We start from the raw sequence: 18,256 nt of genomic DNA, 5'->3' as shown, positions 1-18,256 counted from the left end.
TTCAACTTATATAACAACAAAGCCTGTAAGTCAATTGTGCTGAGGTATGATGGTTAACACTGGTGATGTTGTATAAAAAGTGAATCAAGAGAACGACTAGCAACAATGGCTGATTAAGTCCTATCAGCCCACCAGATGGCGGAGCCTCATCATGTAGGACTCCGATACCAAGGAAGGAGTGCAGTCGCCCAGTTGTAAATTGGCGACGCAACCCCAAACCATGGTATGGTCACCAGAGTTGTAAGACCAAAATTGAGGCTGATATGTGCAGTGCAAAAAACTAAATAAGGTGAAGTGTATTAAAATGGCTATCAAGGCAAACAAAGACCTTTATTCGCGTTTGCCTGGACGTCAGGTAAAAATAGTGAATTAACAGTGTGAAAGAATCACTGTTTGGCTTGCTTAGTAGAAGACAAAGTGATATATATAGAGGGCCAACATGTTTCTGCCATAACGTGAGAAGTCACTGGCATTCGTCAGGGCCTATGTCAAAAAAACTGCTACTGCAAGAACACTAAGATATGTGCAAAACTTATAAGAAATTAAATTACAGGACCATCCTACCACATCTTCTCAGTATTTGTTCAGGTGATGCGGTAGGTCTTTCCTAAATAGAGAAAAGAAGAGCAGAAAAAACAGAAAAGAACAATGTAGACATTGCATATAATTCTTGCTCAACGTTCAATCTGCATCACCCATTCACGAGTGGATGATGTAACTTGTGCAAAACCAGTGAAAACTCAAAATACCTTCAGACTGGGCCATCACTAATTAATGATGGTCAAATGTCGTTACATTCTGTCAATCAAAGTTTAACAAGATGTACTTGAATGAAATAAACATGTTATCACTTACCCAGCTGTGTGTGGGAAGTGAACCTCACCTCACCCGGCAACTGCTCGGACGGATAAGGCACCGCTCTAAACACATGAAGACAAACTCTGTAAAGGTGCTTGTCTAGAGGACACTGCCTCAGTGTATCATTAAAAACCCACATACTTTCTCACCTGTCTGTCACATGTATCTCACAAGGTTTCTAAGGTGGCCACATCTGGTGACTATGACATACTGCCCCTTCCAGTGACTCATTAGGAGTACTAAGGCCTCTACTGTGCTATGTAATGTTGGTAATTCTTAATGGTTAGCACTAGTAGATACGTAGTCACATGTTCTCTAACAACAGAGATCTAGACAGCAGCATAGTAATATTGTTTACTGCTGTTCAAAACTAGTGGAAAGCACTCACTACATTCTTTCTTGTTCAAAAAGGTGAACAAAAGTGAAGGGATCCGCCCCTAGCTCCTAACCCTTTGTAATCTCTTTAACTCAGGTCACTCCTTACCTGTCCGTCGGTACATTGAGGCTCGATCTCGAGCCGAAGGGGAGGCATCGATTGGACGGTGTGGCGTCTATTTATAGCGCCTCTGATTGGTTTATAGGGCTCAGCTGAATGTCAAGTTTGGAGCGATTCTCTGCGCAAAACGGGGCTGCTGCTCCCTCGCGCATGCGCTTAACCTGTCTTCGAAGTCTCGCGCGCATGCCTGGAAACAGGGACGCGTGGCGCGCATGTCTATTTTCACCGTGCTTACAGTGAATGGCGGGACACTACTGTCTCGCGTATGCGCGTAGTGGCCTTAATACAGCGCTGTGTATCGAGAGCTGGTACATAGTGATAGCGCGGTTTGGAAACTTGGTAACTCTGCGATGTGATCGCATTCATCCCAGGGCAAGAGCCAAGTGTAAATTAGTTAAATCCCCAAACTGATGTAAAAAAACGGGCTAGATAGCCTAATAAAAGCGAGCATAGTTAGAAATGCTCTTGCTCTAAGGACATCAAGTGTGAGTTGTGAAATCCACGACCTGGTGAAATGAAAAAGGGTGGTGAAAGCCTAGTAAACACGAGCATAGTTAAAAATGCTCATACTCTCAGGGCGCCAAGTACAAGCGAGCATAGATAGAAATGCTCTTAATCTAAGGACTCACTAGTTAGTACCTAAACATTAGGGGCGTGATTAGACCCTGAGCTACAGAATCGGTAGTGATTCTGTAAAGGGCTGAGATGTGAGAAAGTCCTGGCCCATCTCCCAGGGGACCTATACCTTAACTAAAGACTTAAAATCATAATGATGTAGATCAGTCAATGATAAGTTATCTGCTGTAAGGTCAAGGGTAGAGTTTGAGGACTGTCTCTAACTAAAGAACCTGAAGACTGATGAGGTAAGTGCCACAAGGATGCAACAGTCTCTGCTCGTTACATGACTTGTAGTGACCACGAAGAGCACCAACTGGCAAGTGGACCATTTAGATGGATAACCATGGAATATTGTCATTCAATCCATCGACATCGGAATGCAATCTATAAATCCACCGTTGCTCTTTGACAAAGAGATAATGGGAGATATTGGTGATATGTGGAGGGATGTATGGCTGTTCCAGCACTATCCAAAACAAATCCTCGGGTTTGTGTTTTGCTTCAAGGAAGTGATTGGTTAGGCCTGTAGATTGCTTCCTGCACCGGATTGTACTTTTATGTTCACTGATCCGCGCCTTGATCATCCGCGTTGTATGGCCCACGTATTGTTTTTTGCAAGGGCAGGTGATCAAGTAAATTAATTTCTCTGAATTACAGTTCGTATGTTTTGTCAGTTTCCAGGGTCTGTTGGTGCCAATGTCTACTGTTAGGGTTTTGCGTGTCTGTGGGCACGCTGCACAGCTCCCACATGGGTAATGACCTTGAACTGGATTGCTGTTCCAGAGGGTATTGGTGCTTGATCTCGTTTCGGTGCGGGGTCTAGTGTGCACCAGATTATCCCGAATGGAGGGTCCTCTTTTAAAAGCAAACAAAGGGCGAGGTATTGTGTCTGCTGCAGTATTGAGAATTTTCCAGTGCTTAAGTATAGTTTTCTTTACTTGATTGGAGGAAGTAGTGAAGGTTTGAACCATCGTCATCTGGTCTCTTGTAGTCTCCGGCCTTTTATGTTCCAGAAGTGCCTCTCGATTGTTATTAAAGGCTCTCTTCCGTGCTTGATTTATTAGATGACTAGGATAGTGCCGGTCTTTAAGGTTGTGAGCTAGTGCTTTGGCATGTTGTTCATATAGTAAGTTGGATGAACAATTCTTCCTCACCCTGAGAAATTGGCCAACAGGTAAATTCTCACGAAGGGATTGAGGGTGAAAACTCTGGTATGACAACAGAGAGTTGCGTGCCATTGGTTTCTTAAAGAGCTCACTCTGTAAACCTCCTTCTGCCGGAAAGATCAAGAGATCCAGGTATGCCAATTTCTCTTTGCTGCTCTCCATGGTGAACTTAAGGAACTGGTTCCTGGAGTTTAACCATGTATGAAAGGATGAAACCTCCATTGATGTCCCTCGCCAAATTACCAAAATATCGTCTATGTAACGTTTCCACAGTACCACCTGATGGATGAAGGGGTTACTGTGGTTAAGTACATGATCTTGTTCAAACTGGTGCATGTATAAGTTTGCCAAGCTTGGCGCAAAGACACTACCCATTGAGGTCCCTGAGACCTGGAGGTAGAGATCATTTCCATATTGAAAAAAATTTTCCATCATGGCGATCCTCGCACACTCCATAATGAAGGCGATGGGTGTAATGGTGTCCAATTGTTTAGACTCTAGGAGGCTCCTGATGCAATCCAAAGTTTCTTGTTGGGGGATTGATGTATACAGTGATTCCACGTCGAAACTCACCAAGAGGTCTGTCTCAACGTCGAATTCCACATTAGCCAGAAGTCTCAATACATCTCCAGTATCTTGGAGGTACGTTGGTGTTTCCTTCACAATGGGCTTAAGGAAGACGTCTACAAAGGTAGATAAAGGCTCGAGTAACGAGCCTATGCCTGAAATAATGGGCCTCCCAGGAGGCGGTCTTTGGGCCTTATGAATTTTGGGAAGGCAGTAAAAATATGGAGTGACCGGATGTGTGGTGATTAAGTATCTAGCTTCATGTGAAGTAATCCAGCCCTCTGCCAATCCTTCCTCAACCAAGCTCTTGATGTCATTAGAGATCCTCAGGGTTGGATCTTCGTTTAGGCGACGATAGGATTTAGTGTCATCAAGTTGTCTTTGACATTCTTGTTGGTAAACTGAAGTGTCCTGTAACACTATAGCACCGCCCTTATCAGCCGGCTTGATGGTAAGGGATCTGTCATTTGACAGAGTAGCAAGTGCTGATTTCTCCAAATTGGACATATTGTGGAAGGTTTTACGTCGTTGCTCAAGATTCATAACGTCATGCGTCACTGCTCGCTCAAAGGCTAGGACATTAGCTGGTACTTGTTGGTTTAGGGGGGTAAATGTTGACTTTGGTCTGAGGCCAGTGTTCTGCTCACCCTGGTCAATCAAGTTAGGCTCGTTCGTGTTGGAACTGGAAGATTTGAAGAAGAAGTGCAGGCGTATTTTCCTATAAAACTTCTCAAGCTCGCACCTCAGGTTAAACAAGTCACCTGTGTTGGTGGGGACAAAACCCAGCCCTCTGTTAAGGACGATGTTCTCAGTTGGTGTAATAGTCCTTGAGCTGAGGTTAACTACTAAGTCGCAGCTCCTGTCGTTGGGCCTGTTTTGTTGGGCTGAGGTGCCCAGTTCACATTCTGTTGGCCTCTCCTTTTGCCGCGGTTCCTGCCTCGGCCCTGCCATAAAAAAGACTGGTCATAGTAGAATGCTGGGTTTGGAGGATACATGGGCATTGGATGACTCATCGGTGGGGGGCCCATCGCCCCTGAGTTGTAGTTCCAAGGGCCTGGAGGCCACCACTGTCCTGGGTTGGGGTACTGTTGTCCACCCCGGCCTCTATAGGGTCTCCGTTGGAAACCGCCTCCTCGTGACCCGGTGTTGGGGCCTGTGTTGGAGTTGCCCTGGTCACTAGAGCCTGAATCCGAACCAGAGGAGGAGTAATTTGACCCGTATCTTCTCCCTTTAGAGTTGGTAGAAGGGGCTACATAGGAATCACTCAGGTAAGGGTAAGCCAATTCCATGGAGAAACGTGCCAAATCTTTCTTGAACTTCTCTACCTTGTTCAACAAGATGTTATCATAATACTCTTTGTTCGTTTTGTTGGCATCATCCAAGTTCTTTTTGTAGATCACGGGCCGCACTGCTGCATTGATTTGTCCCTCCAAGACTTGGATCTCTATCAGTAAGGCGTCAGCTGTTTTTTTAGCTGTTTTAATGATTAAAACCAGCCAGTCGCGGGTGCACCGCCAACCAATCAGTGCCCAGTTTTTAAGAAATTCTTTATCTTTCAAAAAAAGTCTCGGTGCTGTAGTGACAATCAAGCCTGATGGTGCACACTTGCCATGTAGGTACTCATTCATAATCACGCCGTGCAATGAAGTACGAGAGTGATTCTTTTTCAGGTTCAAAAGTTTCACCCAATCATCCTCTGTCGTAGGAGTAGAGGTGGAGGGTAAATCATCTAATATACTGGGGTTGTTGCTCAGGATGGTGTTCAAATCCTCATCGTCAAATGCTAGGCCACCAAAGTCCTCCATAGTGAGGAACTGCAACAAACAGACAGCTAGATAAGTGGTGTGGGTGAGCTAAATTGCACTTTAACACTCACTGTGTAGTGCTCAAAAAAGAAGAAGAAGAAGAGGAATGACCCGCAGCCTGGGCTGCTCTATACGCTATAAAACCATTCGTAAGGGAGGGTCCGAGGGAGGTGTTTAGTGACAAAACAGGCTAATACCCCCTGTGTGAACTACTTATATAACAACAAAGCCTGTAAGTCAATTGTGCTGAGGTATGATGGTTAACACTGGTGATGTTGTATAAAAAGTGAATCAAGAGAACGACTAGCAACAATGGCTGATTAAGTCCTATCAGCCCACCAGATGGCGGAGCCTCATCATGTAGGACTCCGATACCAAGGAAGGAGTGCAGTCGCCCAGTTGTAAATTGGCGACGCAACCCCAAACCATGGTATGGTCACCAGAGTTGTAAGACCAAAATTGAGGCTGATATGTGCAGTGCAAAAAACTAAATAAGGTGAAGTGTATTAAAATGGCTATCAAGGCAAACAAAGACCTTTATTCGCGTTTGCCTGGACGTCAGGTAAAAATAGTGAATTAACAGTGTGAAAGAATCACTGTTTGGCTTGCTTAGTAGAAGACAAAGTGATATATATAGAGGGCCAACATGTTTCTGCCATAACGTGAGAAGTCACTGGCATTCGTCAGGGCCTATGTCAAAAAAACTGCTACTGCAAGAACACTAAGATATGTGCAAAACTTATAAGAAATTAAATTACAGGACCATCCTACCACATCTTCTCAGTATTTGTTCAGGTGATGCGGTAGGTCTTTCCTAAATAGAGAAAAGAAGAGCAGAAAAAACAGAAAAGAACAATGTAGACATTGCATATAATTCTTGCTCAACGTTCAATCTGCATCACCCATTCACGAGTGGATGATGTAACTTGTGCAAAACCAGTGAAAACTCAAAATACCTTCAGACTGGGCCATCACTAATTAATGATGGTCAAATGTCGTTACATTCTGTCAATCAAAGTTTAACAAGATGTACTTGAATGAAATAAACATGTTATCACTTACCCAGCTGTGTGTGGGAAGTGAACCTCACCTCACCCGGCAACTGCTCGGACGGATAAGGCACCGCTCTAAACACATGAAGACAAACTCTGTAAAGGTGCTTGTCTAGAGGACACTGCCTCAGTGTATCATTAAAAACCCACATACTTTCTCACCTGTCTGTCACATGTATCTCACAAGGTGTCTAAGGTGGCCACATCTGGTGACTATGACATACTGCCCCTTCCAGTGACTCATTAGGAGTACTAAGGCCTCTACTGTGCTATGTAATGTTGGTAATTCTTAATGGTTAGCACTAGTAGATACGTAGTCACATGTTCTCTAACAACAGAGATCTAGACAGCAGCATAGTAATATTGTTTACTGCTGTTCAAAACTAGTGGAAAGCACTCACTACATTCTTTCTTGTTCAAAAAGGTGAACAAAAGTGAAGGGATCCGCCCCTAGCTCCTAACCCTTTGTAATCTCTTTAACTCAGGTCACTCCTTACCTGTCCGTCGGTACATTGAGGCTCGATCTCGAGCCGAAGGGGAGGCATCGATTGGACGGTGTGGCGTCTATTTATAGCGCCTCTGATTGGTTTATAGGGCTCAGCTGAATGTCAAGTTTGGAGCGATTCTCTGCGCAAAACGGGGCTGCTGCTCCCTCGCGCATGCGCTTAACCTGTCTTCGAAGTCTCGCGCGCATGCCTGGAAACAGGGACGCGTGGCGCGCATGTCTATTTTCACCGTGCTTACAGTGAATGGCGGGACACTACTGTCTCGCGTATGCGCGTAGTGGCCTTAATACAGCGCTGTGTATCGAGAGCTGGTACATAGTGATAGCGCGGTTTGGAAACTTGGTAACTCTGCGATGTGATCGCATTCATCCCAGGGCAAGAGCCAAGTGTAAATTAGTTAAATCCCCAAACTGATGTAAAAAAACGGGCTAGATAGCCTAATAAAAGCGAGCATAGTTAGAAATGCTCTTGCTCTAAGGACATCAAGTGTGAGTTGTGAAATCCACGACCTGGTGAAATGAAAAAGGGTGGTGAAAGCCTAGTAAACACGAGCATAGTTAAAAATGCTCATACTCTCAGGGCGCCAAGTACAAGCGAGCATAGATAGAAATGCTCTTAATCTAAGGACTCACTAGTTAGTACCTAAACATTAGGGGCGTGATTAGACCCTGAGCTACAGAATCGGTAGTGATTCTGTAAAGGGCTGAGATGTGAGAAAGTCCTGGCCCATCTCCCAGGGGACCTATACCTTAACTAAAGACTTAAAATCATAATGATGTAGATCAGTCAATGATAAGTTATCTGCTGTAAGGTCAAGGGTAGAGTTTGAGGACTGTCTCTAACTAAAGAACCTGAAGACTGATGAGGTAAGTGCCACAAGGATGCAACAGTCTCTGCTCGTTACATGACTTGTAGTGACCACGAAGAGCACCAACTGGCAAGTGGACCATTTAGATGGATAACCATGGAATATTGTCATTCAATCCATCGACATCGGAATGCAATCTATAAATCCACCGTTGCTCTTTGACAAAGAGATAATGGGAGATATTGGTGATATGTGGAGGGATGTATGGCTGTTCCAGCACTATCCAAAACAAATCCTCGGGTTTGTGTTTTGCTTCAAGGAAGTGATTGGTTAGGCCTGTAGATTGCTTCCTGCACCGGATTGTACTTTTATGTTCACTGATCCGCGCCTTGATCATCCGCGTTGTATGGCCCACGTATTGTTTTTTGCAAGGGCAGGTGATCAAGTAAATTAATTTCTCTGAATTACAGTTCGTATGTTTTGTCAGTTTCCAGGGTCTGTTGGTGCCAATGTCTACTGTTAGGGTTTTGCGTGTCTGTGGGCACGCTGCACAGCTCCCACATGGGTAATGACCTTGAACTGGATTGCTGTTCCAGAGGGTATTGGTGCTTGATCTCGTTTCGGTGCGGGGTCTAGTGTGCACCAGATTATCCCGAATGGAGGGTCCTCTTTTAAAAGCAAACAAAGGGCGAGGTATTGTGTCTGCTGCAGTATTGAGAATTTTCCAGTGCTTAAGTATAGTTTTCTTTACTTGATTGGAGGAAGTAGTGAAGGTTTGAACCATCGTCATCTGGTCTCTTGTAGTCTCCGGCCTTTTATGTTCCAGAAGTGCCTCTCGATTGTTATTAAAGGCTCTCTTCCGTGCTTGATTTATTAGATGACTAGGATAGTGCCGGTCTTTAAGGTTGTGAGCTAGTGCTTTGGCATGTTGTTCATATAGTAAGTTGGATGAACAATTCTTCCTCACCCTGAGAAATTGGCCAACAGGTAAATTCTCACGAAGGGATTGAGGGTGAAAACTCTGGTATGACAACAGAGAGTTGCGTGCCATTGGTTTCTTAAAGAGCTCACTCTGTAAACCTCCTTCTGCCGGAAAGATCAAGAGATCCAGGTATGCCAATTTCTCTTTGCTGCTCTCCATGGTGAACTTAAGGAACTGGTTCCTGGAGTTTAACCATGTATGAAAGGATGAAACCTCCATTGATGTCCCTCGCCAAATTACCAAAATATCGTCTATGTAACGTTTCCACAGTACCACCTGATGGATGAAGGGGTTACTGTGGTTAAGTACATGATCTTGTTCAAACTGGTGCATGTATAAGTTTGCCAAGCTTGGCGCAAAGACACTACCCATTGAGGTCCCTGAGACCTGGAGGTAGAGATCATTTCCATATTGAAAAAAATTTTCCATCATGGCGATCCTCGCACACTCCATAATGAAGGCGATGGGTGTAATGGTGTCCAATTGTTTAGACTCTAGGAGGCTCCTGATGCAATCCAAAGTTTCTTGTTGGGGGATTGATGTATACAGTGATTCCACGTCGAAACTCACCAAGAGGTCTGTCTCAACGTCGAATTCCACATTAGCCAGAAGTCTCAATACATCTCCAGTATCTTGGAGGTACGTTGGTGTTTCCTTCACAATGGGCTTAAGGAAGACGTCTACAAAGGTAGATAAAGGCTCGAGTAACGAGCCTATGCCTGAAATAATGGGCCTCCCAGGAGGCGGTCTTTGGGCCTTATGAATTTTGGGAAGGCAGTAAAAATATGGAGTGACCGGATGTGTGGTGATTAAGTATCTAGCTTCATGTGAAGTAATCCAGCCCTCTGCCAATCCTTCCTCAACCAAGCTCTTGATGTCATTAGAGATCCTCAGGGTTGGATCTTCGTTTAGGCGACGATAGGATTTAGTGTCATCAAGTTGTCTTTGACATTCTTGTTGGTAAACTGAAGTGTCCTGTAACACTATAGCACCGCCCTTATCAGCCGGCTTGATGGTAAGGGATCTGTCATTTGACAGAGTAGCAAGTGCTGATTTCTCCAAATTGGACATATTGTGGAAGGTTTTACGTCGTTGCTCAAGATTCATAACGTCATGCGTCACTGCTCGCTCAAAGGCTAGGACATTAGCTGGTACTTGTTGGTTTAGGGGGGTAAATGTTGACTTTGGTCTGAGGCCAGTGTTCTGCTCACCCTGGTCAATCAAGTTAGGCTCGTTCGTGTTGGAACTGGAAGATTTGAAGAAGAAGTGCAGGCGTATTTTCCTATAAAACTTCTCAAGCTCGCACCTCAGGTTAAACAAGTCACCTGTGTTGGTGGGGACAAAACCCAGCCCTCTGTTAAGGACGATGTTCTCAGTTGGTGTAATAGTCCTTGAGCTGAGGTTAACTACTAAGTCGCAGCTCCTGTCGTTGGGCCTGTTTTGTTGGGCTGAGGTGCCCAGTTCACATTCTGTTGGCCTCTCCTTTTGCCGCGGTTCCTGCCTCGGCCCTGCCATAAAAAAGACTGGTCATAGTAGAATGCTGGGTTTGGAGGATACATGGGCATTGGATGACTCATCGGTGGGGGGCCCATCGCCCCTGAGTTGTAGTTCCAAGGGCCTGGAGGCCACCACTGTCCTGGGTTGGGGTACTGTTGTCCACCCCGGCCTCTATAGGGTCTCCGTTGGAAACCGCCTCCTCGTGACCCGGTGTTGGGGCCTGTGTTGGAGTTGCCCTGGTCACTAGAGCCTGAATCCGAACCAGAGGAGGAGTAATTTGACCCGTATCTTCTCCCTTTAGAGTTGGTAGAAGGGGCTACATAGGAATCACTCAGGTAAGGGTAAGCCAATTCCATGGAGAAACGTGCCAAATCTTTCTTGAACTTCTCTACCTTGTTCAACAAGATGTTATCATAATACTCTTTGTTCGTTTTGTTGGCATCATCCAAGTTCTTTTTGTAGATCACGGGCCGCACTGCTGCATTGATTTGTCCCTCCAAGACTTGGATCTCTATCAGTAAGGCGTCAGCTGTTTTTTTAGCTGTTTTAATGATTAAAACCAGCCAGTCGCGGGTGCACCGCCAACCAATCAGTGCCCAGTTTTTAAGAAATTCTTTATCTTTCAAAAAAAGTCTCGGTGCTGTAGTGACAATCAAGCCTGATGGTGCACACTTGCCATGTAGGTACTCATTCATAATCACGCCGTGCAATGAAGTACGAGAGTGATTCTTTTTCAGGTTCAAAAGTTTCACCCAATCATCCTCTGTCGTAGGAGTAGAGGTGGAGGGTAAATCATCTAATATACTGGGGTTGTTGCTCAGGATGGTGTTCAAATCCTCATCGTCAAATGCTAGGCCACCAAAGTCCTCCATAGTGAGGAACTGCAACAAACAGACAGCTAGATAAGTGGTGTGGGTGAGCTAAATTGCACTTTAACACTCACTGTGTAGTGCTCAAAAAAGAAGAAGAAGAAGAGGAATGACCCGCAGCCTGGGCTGCTCTATACGCTATAAAACCATTCGTAAGGGAGGGTCCGAGGGAGGTGTTTAGTGACAAAACAGGCTAATACCCCCTGTGTGAACTACTTATATAACAACAAAGCCTGTAAGTCAATTGTGCTGAGGTATGATGGTTAACACTGGTGATGTTGTATAAAAAGTGAATCAAGAGAACGACTAGCAACAATGGCTGATTAAGTCCTATCAGCCCACCAGATGGCGGAGCCTCATCATGTAGGACTCCGATACCAAGGAAGGAGTGCAGTCGCCCAGTTGTAAATTGGCGACGCAACCCCAAACCATGGTATGGTCACCAGAGTTGTAAGACCAAAATTGAGGCTGATATGTGCAGTGCAAAAAACTAAATAAGGTGAAGTGTATTAAAATGGCTATCAAGGCAAACAAAGACCTTTATTCGCGTTTGCCTGGACGTCAGGTAAAAATAGTGAATTAACAGTGTGAAAGAATCACTGTTTGGCTTGCTTAGTAGAAGACAAAGTGATATATATAGAGGGCCAACATGTTTCTGCCATAACGTGAGAAGTCACTGGCATTCGTCAGGGCCTATGTCAAAAAAACTGCTACTGCAAGAACACTAAGATATGTGCAAAACTTATAAGAAATTAAATTACAGGACCATCCTACCACATCTTCTCAGTATTTGTTCAGGTGATGCGGTAGGTCTTTCCTAAATAGAGAAAAGAAGAGCAGAAAAAACAGAAAAGAACAATGTAGACATTGCATATAATTCTTGCTCAACGTTCAATCTGCATCACCCATTCACGAGTGGATGATGTAACTTGTGCAAAACCAGTGAAAACTCAAAATACCTTCAGACTGGGCCATCACTAATTAATGATGGTCAAATGTCGTTACATTCTGTCAATCAAAGTTTAACAAGATGTACTTGAATGAAATAAACATGTTATCACTTACCCAGCTGTGTGTGGGAAGTGAACCTCACCTCACCCGGCAACTGCTCGGACGGATAAGGCACCGCTCTAAACACATGAAGACAAACTCTGTAAAGGTGCTTGTCTAGAGGACACTGCCTCAGTGTATCATTAAAAACCCACATACTTTCTCACCTGTCTGTCACATGTATCTCACAAGGTGTCTAAGGTGGCCACATCTGGTGACTATGACATACTGCCCCTTCCAGTGACTCATTAGGAGTACTAAGGCCTCTACTGTGCTATGTAATGTTGGTAATTCTTAATGGTTAGCACTAGTAGATACGTAGTCACATGTTCTCTAACAACAGAGATCTAGACAGCAGCATAGTAATATTGTTTACTGCTGTTCAAAACTAGTGGAAAGCACTCACTACATTCTTTCTTGTTCAAAAAGGTGAACAAAAGTGAAGGGATCCGCCCCTAGCTCCTAACCCTTTGTAATCTCTTTAACTCAGGTCACTCCTTACCTGTCCGTCGGTACATTGAGGCTCGATCTCGAGCCGAAGGGGAGGCATCGATTGGACGGTGTGGCGTCTATTTATAGCGCCTCTGATTGGTTTATAGGGCTCAGCTGAATGTCAAGTTTGGAGCGATTCTCTGCGCAAAACGGGGCTGCTGCTCCCTCGCGCATGCGCTTAACCTGTCTTCGAAGTCTCGCGCGCATGCCTGGAAACAGGGACGCGTGGCGCGCATGTCTATTTTCACCGTGCTTACAGTGAATGGCGGGACACTACTGTCTCGCGTATGCGCGTAGTGGCCTTAATACAGCGCTGTGTATCGAGAGCTGGTACATAGTGATAGCGCGGTTTGGAAACTTGGTAACTCTGCGATGTGATCGCATTCATCCCAGGGCAAGAGCCAAGTGTAAATTAGTTAAATCCCCAAACTGATGTAAAAAAACGGGCTAGATAGCCTAATAAAAGCGAGCATAGTTAGAAATGCTCTTGCTCTAAGGACATCAAGTGTGAGTTGTGAAATCCACGACCTGGTGAAATGAAAAAGGGTGGTGAAAGCCTAGTAAACACGAGCATAGTTAAAAATGCTCATACTCTCAGGGCGCCAAGTACAAGCGAGCATAGATAGAAATGCTCTTAATCTAAGGACTCACTAGTTAGTACCTAAACATTAGGGGCGTGATTAGACCCTGAGCTACAGAATCGGTAGTGATTCTGTAAAGGGCTGAGATGTGAGAAAGTCCTGGCCCATCTCCCAGGGGACCTATACCTTAACTAAAGACTTAAAATCATAATGATGTAGATCAGTCAATGATAAGTTATCTGCTGTAAGGTCAAGGGTAGAGTTTGAGGACTGTCTCTAACTAAAGAACCTGAAGACTGATGAGGTAAGTGCCACAAGGATGCAACAGTCTCTGCTCGTTACATGACTTGTAGTGACCACGAAGAGCACCAACTGGCAAGTGGACCATTTAGATGGATAACCATGGAATATTGTCATTCAATCCATCGACATCGGAATGCAATCTATAAATCCACCGTTGCTCTTTGACAAAGAGATAATGGGAGATATTGGTGATATGTGGAGGGATGTATGGCTGTTCCAGCACTATCCAAAACAAATCCTCGGGTTTGTGTTTTGCTTCAAGGAAGTGATTGGTTAGGCCTGTAGATTGCTTCCTGCACCGGATTGTACTTTTATGTTCACTGATCCGCGCCTTGATCATCCGCGTTGTATGGCCCACGTATTGTTTTTTGCAAGGGCAGGTGATCAAGTAAATTAATTTCTCTGAATTACAGTTCGTATGTTTTGTCAGTTTCCAGGGTCTGTTGGTGCCAATGTCTACTGTTAGGGTTTTGCGTGTCTGTGGGCACGCTGCACAGCTCCCACATGGGTAATGACCTTGAACTGGATTGCTGTTCCAGAGGGTATTGGTGCTTGATCTCGTTTCGGTGCGGGGTCTAGTGTGCACCAGATTATCCCGAATGGAGGGTCCTCTTTTAAAAGCAAACAAAGGGCGAGGTATTGTGTCTGCTGCAGTATTGAGAATTTTCCAGTGCTTAAGTATAGTTTTCTTTACTTGATTGGAGGAAGTAGTGAAGGTTTGAACCATCGTCATCTGGTCTCTTGTAGTCTCCGGCCTTTTATGTTCCAGAAGTGCCTCTCGATTGTTATTAAAGGCTCTCTTCCGTGCTTGATTTATTAGATGACTAGGATAGTGCCGGTCGGGCAGGGATTGATAGTGCCCTCAATCCCTTCGTGAGAATTTACCTGTTGGCCAATTTCTCAGGGTGAGGAAGAATTGTTCATCCAACTTACTATATGAACAACATGCCAAAGCACTAGCTCACAACCTTAAAGACCGGCACTATCCTAGTCATCTAATAAATCAAGCACGGAAGAGAGCCTTTAATAACAATCGAGAGGCACTTCTGGAACATAAAAGGCCGGAGACTACAAGAGACCAGATGACGATGGTTCAAACCTTCACTACTTCCTCCAATCAAGTAAAGAAAACTATACTTAAGCACTGGAAAATTCTCAATACTGCAGCAGACACAATACCTCGCCCTTTGTTTGCTTTTAAAAGAGGACCCTCCATTCGGGATAATCTGGTGCACACTAGACCCCGCACCGAAACGAGATCAAGCACCAATACCCTCTGGAACAGCAATCCAGTTCAAGGTCATTACCCATGTGGGAGCTGTGCAGCGTGCCCACAGACACGCAAAACCCTAACAGTAGACATTGGCACCAACAGACCCTGGAAACTGACAAAACATACGAACTGTAATTCAGAGAAATTAATTTACTTGATCACCTGCCCTTGCAAAAAACAATACGTGGGCCATACAACGCGGATGATCAAGGCGCGGATCAGTGAACATAAAAGTACAATCCGGTGCAGGAAGCAATCTACAGGCCTAACCAATCACTTCCTTGAAGCAAAACACAAACCCGAGGATTTGTTTTGGATAGTGCTGGAACAGCCATACATCCCTCCACATATCACCAATATCTCCCATTATCTCTTTGTCAAAGAGCAACGGTGGATTTATAGATTGCATTCCGATGTCGATGGATTGAATGACAATATTCCATGGTTATCCATCTAAATGGTCCACTTGCCAGTTGGTGCTCTTCGTGGTCACTACAAGTCATGTAACGAGCAGAGACTGTTGCATCCTTGTGGCACTTACCTCATCAGTCTTCAGGTTCTTTAGTTAGAGACAGTCCTCAAACTCTACCCTTGACCTTACAGCAGATAACTTATCATTGACTGATCTACATCATTATGATTTTAAGTCTTTAGTTAAGGTATAGGTCCCCTGGGAGATGGGCCAGGACTTTCTCACATCTCAGCCCTTTACAGAATCACTACCGATTCTGTAGCTCAGGGTCTAATCACGCCCCTAATGTTTAGGTACTAACTAGTGAGTCCTTAGATTAAGAGCATTTCTATCTATGCTCGCTTGTACTTGGCGCCCTGAGAGTATGAGCATTTTTAACTATGCTCGTGTTTACTAGGCTTTCACCACCCTTTTTCATTTCACCAGGTCGTGGATTTCACAACTCACACTTGATGTCCTTAGAGCAAGAGCATTTCTAACTATGCTCGCTTTTATTAGGCTATCTAGCCCGTTTTTTTACATCAGTTTGGGGATTTAACTAATTTACACTTGGCTCTTGCCCTGGGATGAATGCGATCACATCGCAGAGTTACCAAGTTTCCAAACCGCGCTATCACTATGTACCAGCTCTCGATACACAGCGCTGTATTAAGGCCACTACGCGCATACGCGAGACAGTAGTGTCCCGCCATTCACTGTAAGCACGGTGAAAATAGACATGCGCGCCACGCGTCCCTGTTTCCAGGCATGCGCGCGAGACTTCGAAGACAGGTTAAGCGCATGCGCGAGGGAGCAGCAGCCCCGTTTTGCGCAGAGAATCGCTCCAAACTTGACATTCAGCTGAGCCCTATAAACCAATCAGAGGCGCTATAAATAGACGCCACACCGTCCAATCGATGCCTCCCCTTCGGCTCGAGATCGAGCCTCAATGTACCGACGGACAGGTAAGGAGTGACCTGAGTTAAAGAGATTACAAAGGGTTAGGAGCTAGGGGCGGATCCCTTCACTTTTGTTCACCTTTTTGAACAAGAAAGAATGTAGTGAGTGCTTTCCACTAGTTTTGAACAGCAGTAAACAATATTACTATGCTGCTGTCTAGATCTCTGTTGTTAGAGAACATGTGACTACGTATCTACTAGTGCTAACCATTAAGAATTACCAACATTACATAGCACAGTAGAGGCCTTAGTACTCCTAATGAGTCACTGGAAGGGGCAGTATGTCATAGTCACCAGATGTGGCCACCTTAGAAACCTTGTGAGATACATGTGACAGACAGGTGAGAAAGTATGTGGGTTTTTAATGATACACTGAGGCAGTGTCCTCTAGACAAGCACCTTTACAGAGTTTGTCTTCATGTGTTTAGAGCGGTGCCTTATCCGTCCGAGCAGTTGCCGGGTGAGGTGAGGTTCACTTCCCACACACAGCTGGGTAAGTGATAACATGTTTATTTCATTCAAGTACATCTTGTTAAACTTTGATTGACAGAATGTAACGACATTTGACCATCATTAATTAGTGATGGCCCAGTCTGAAGGTATTTTGAGTTTTCACTGGTTTTGCACAAGTTACATCATCCACTCGTGAATGGGTGATGCAGATTGAACGTTGAGCAAGAATTATATGCAATGTCTACATTGTTCTTTTCTGTTTTTTCTGCTCTTCTTTTCTCTATTTAGGAAAGACCTACCGCATCACCTGAACAAATACTGAGAAGATGTGGTAGGATGGTCCTGTAATTTAATTTCTTATAAGTTTTGCACATATCTTAGTGTTCTTGCAGTAGCAGTTTTTTTGACATAGGCCCTGACGAATGCCAGTGACTTCTCACGTTATGGCAGAAACATGTTGGCCCTCTATATATATCACTTTGTCTTCTACTAAGCAAGCCAAACAGTGATTCTTTCACACTGTTAATTCACTATTTTTACCTGACGTCCAGGCAAACGCGAATAAAGGTCTTTGTTTGCCTTGATAGCCATTTTAATACACTTCACCTTATTTAGTTTTTTGCACTGCACATATCAGCCTCAATTTTGGTCTTACAACTCTGGTGACCATACCATGGTTTGGGGTTGCGTCGCCAATTTACAACTGGGCGACTGCACTCCTTCCTTGGTATCGGAGTCCTACATGATGAGGCTCCGCCATCTGGTGGGCTGATAGGACTTAATCAGCCATTGTTGCTAGTCGTTCTCTTGATTCACTTTTTATACAACATCACCAGTGTTAACCATCATACCTCAGCACAATTGACTTACAGGCTTTGTTGTTATATAAGTAGTTCACACAGGGGGTATTAGCCTGTTTTGTCACTAAACACCTCCCTCGGACCCTCCCTTACGAATGGTTTTATAGCGTATAGAGCAGCCCAGGCTGCGGGTCATTCCTCTTCTTCTTCTTCTTTTTTGAGCACTACACAGTGAGTGTTAAAGTGCAATTTAGCTCACCCACACCACTTATCTAGCTGTCTGTTTGTTGCAGTTCCTCACTATGGAGGACTTTGGTGGCCTAGCATTTGACGATGAGGATTTGAACACCATCCTGAGCAACAACCCCAGTATATTAGATGATTTACCCTCCACCTCTACTCCTACGACAGAGGATGATTGGGTGAAACTTTTGAACCTGAAAAAGAATCACTCTCGTACTTCATTGCACGGCGTGATTATGAATGAGTACCTACATGGCAAGTGTGCACCATCAGGCTTGATTGTCACTACAGCACCGAGACTTTTTTTGAAAGATAAAGAATTTCTTAAAAACTGGGCACTGATTGGTTGGCGGTGCACCCGCGACTGGCTGGTTTTAATCATTAAAACAGCTAAAAAAACAGCTGACGCCTTACTGATAGAGATCCA

General features: G+C 44.5%; 1 protein-coding gene across 1 annotated transcript; it reads right to left on the bottom strand.

Moving 5' to 3' along the window:
• Nucleotides 1–10,267: 10,267 nt before the first annotated feature.
• Nucleotides 10,268–11,227, bottom strand: LOC147666320 (uncharacterized). Its single transcript, XM_086949137.1, has one exon. It carries the CDS (start codon nucleotides 11,225–11,227, stop codon nucleotides 10,268–10,270), a length of 960 nt encoding a protein of 319 aa, XP_086805263.1.
• Nucleotides 11,228–18,256: the final 7,029 nt, after the last annotated feature.

The sequence above is a fragment of the Lissotriton vulgaris genome, unplaced genomic scaffold, assembly GCF_964263255.1.
Source record: "Lissotriton vulgaris unplaced genomic scaffold, aLisVul1.2 SCAFFOLD_14082, whole genome shotgun sequence".
NCBI lineage: Eukaryota > Metazoa > Chordata > Amphibia > Caudata > Salamandridae > Lissotriton > Lissotriton vulgaris.
Note: the sequence above shows the minus strand (reverse complement) of the source record. Positions and strands in the feature narration are given on the sequence as shown.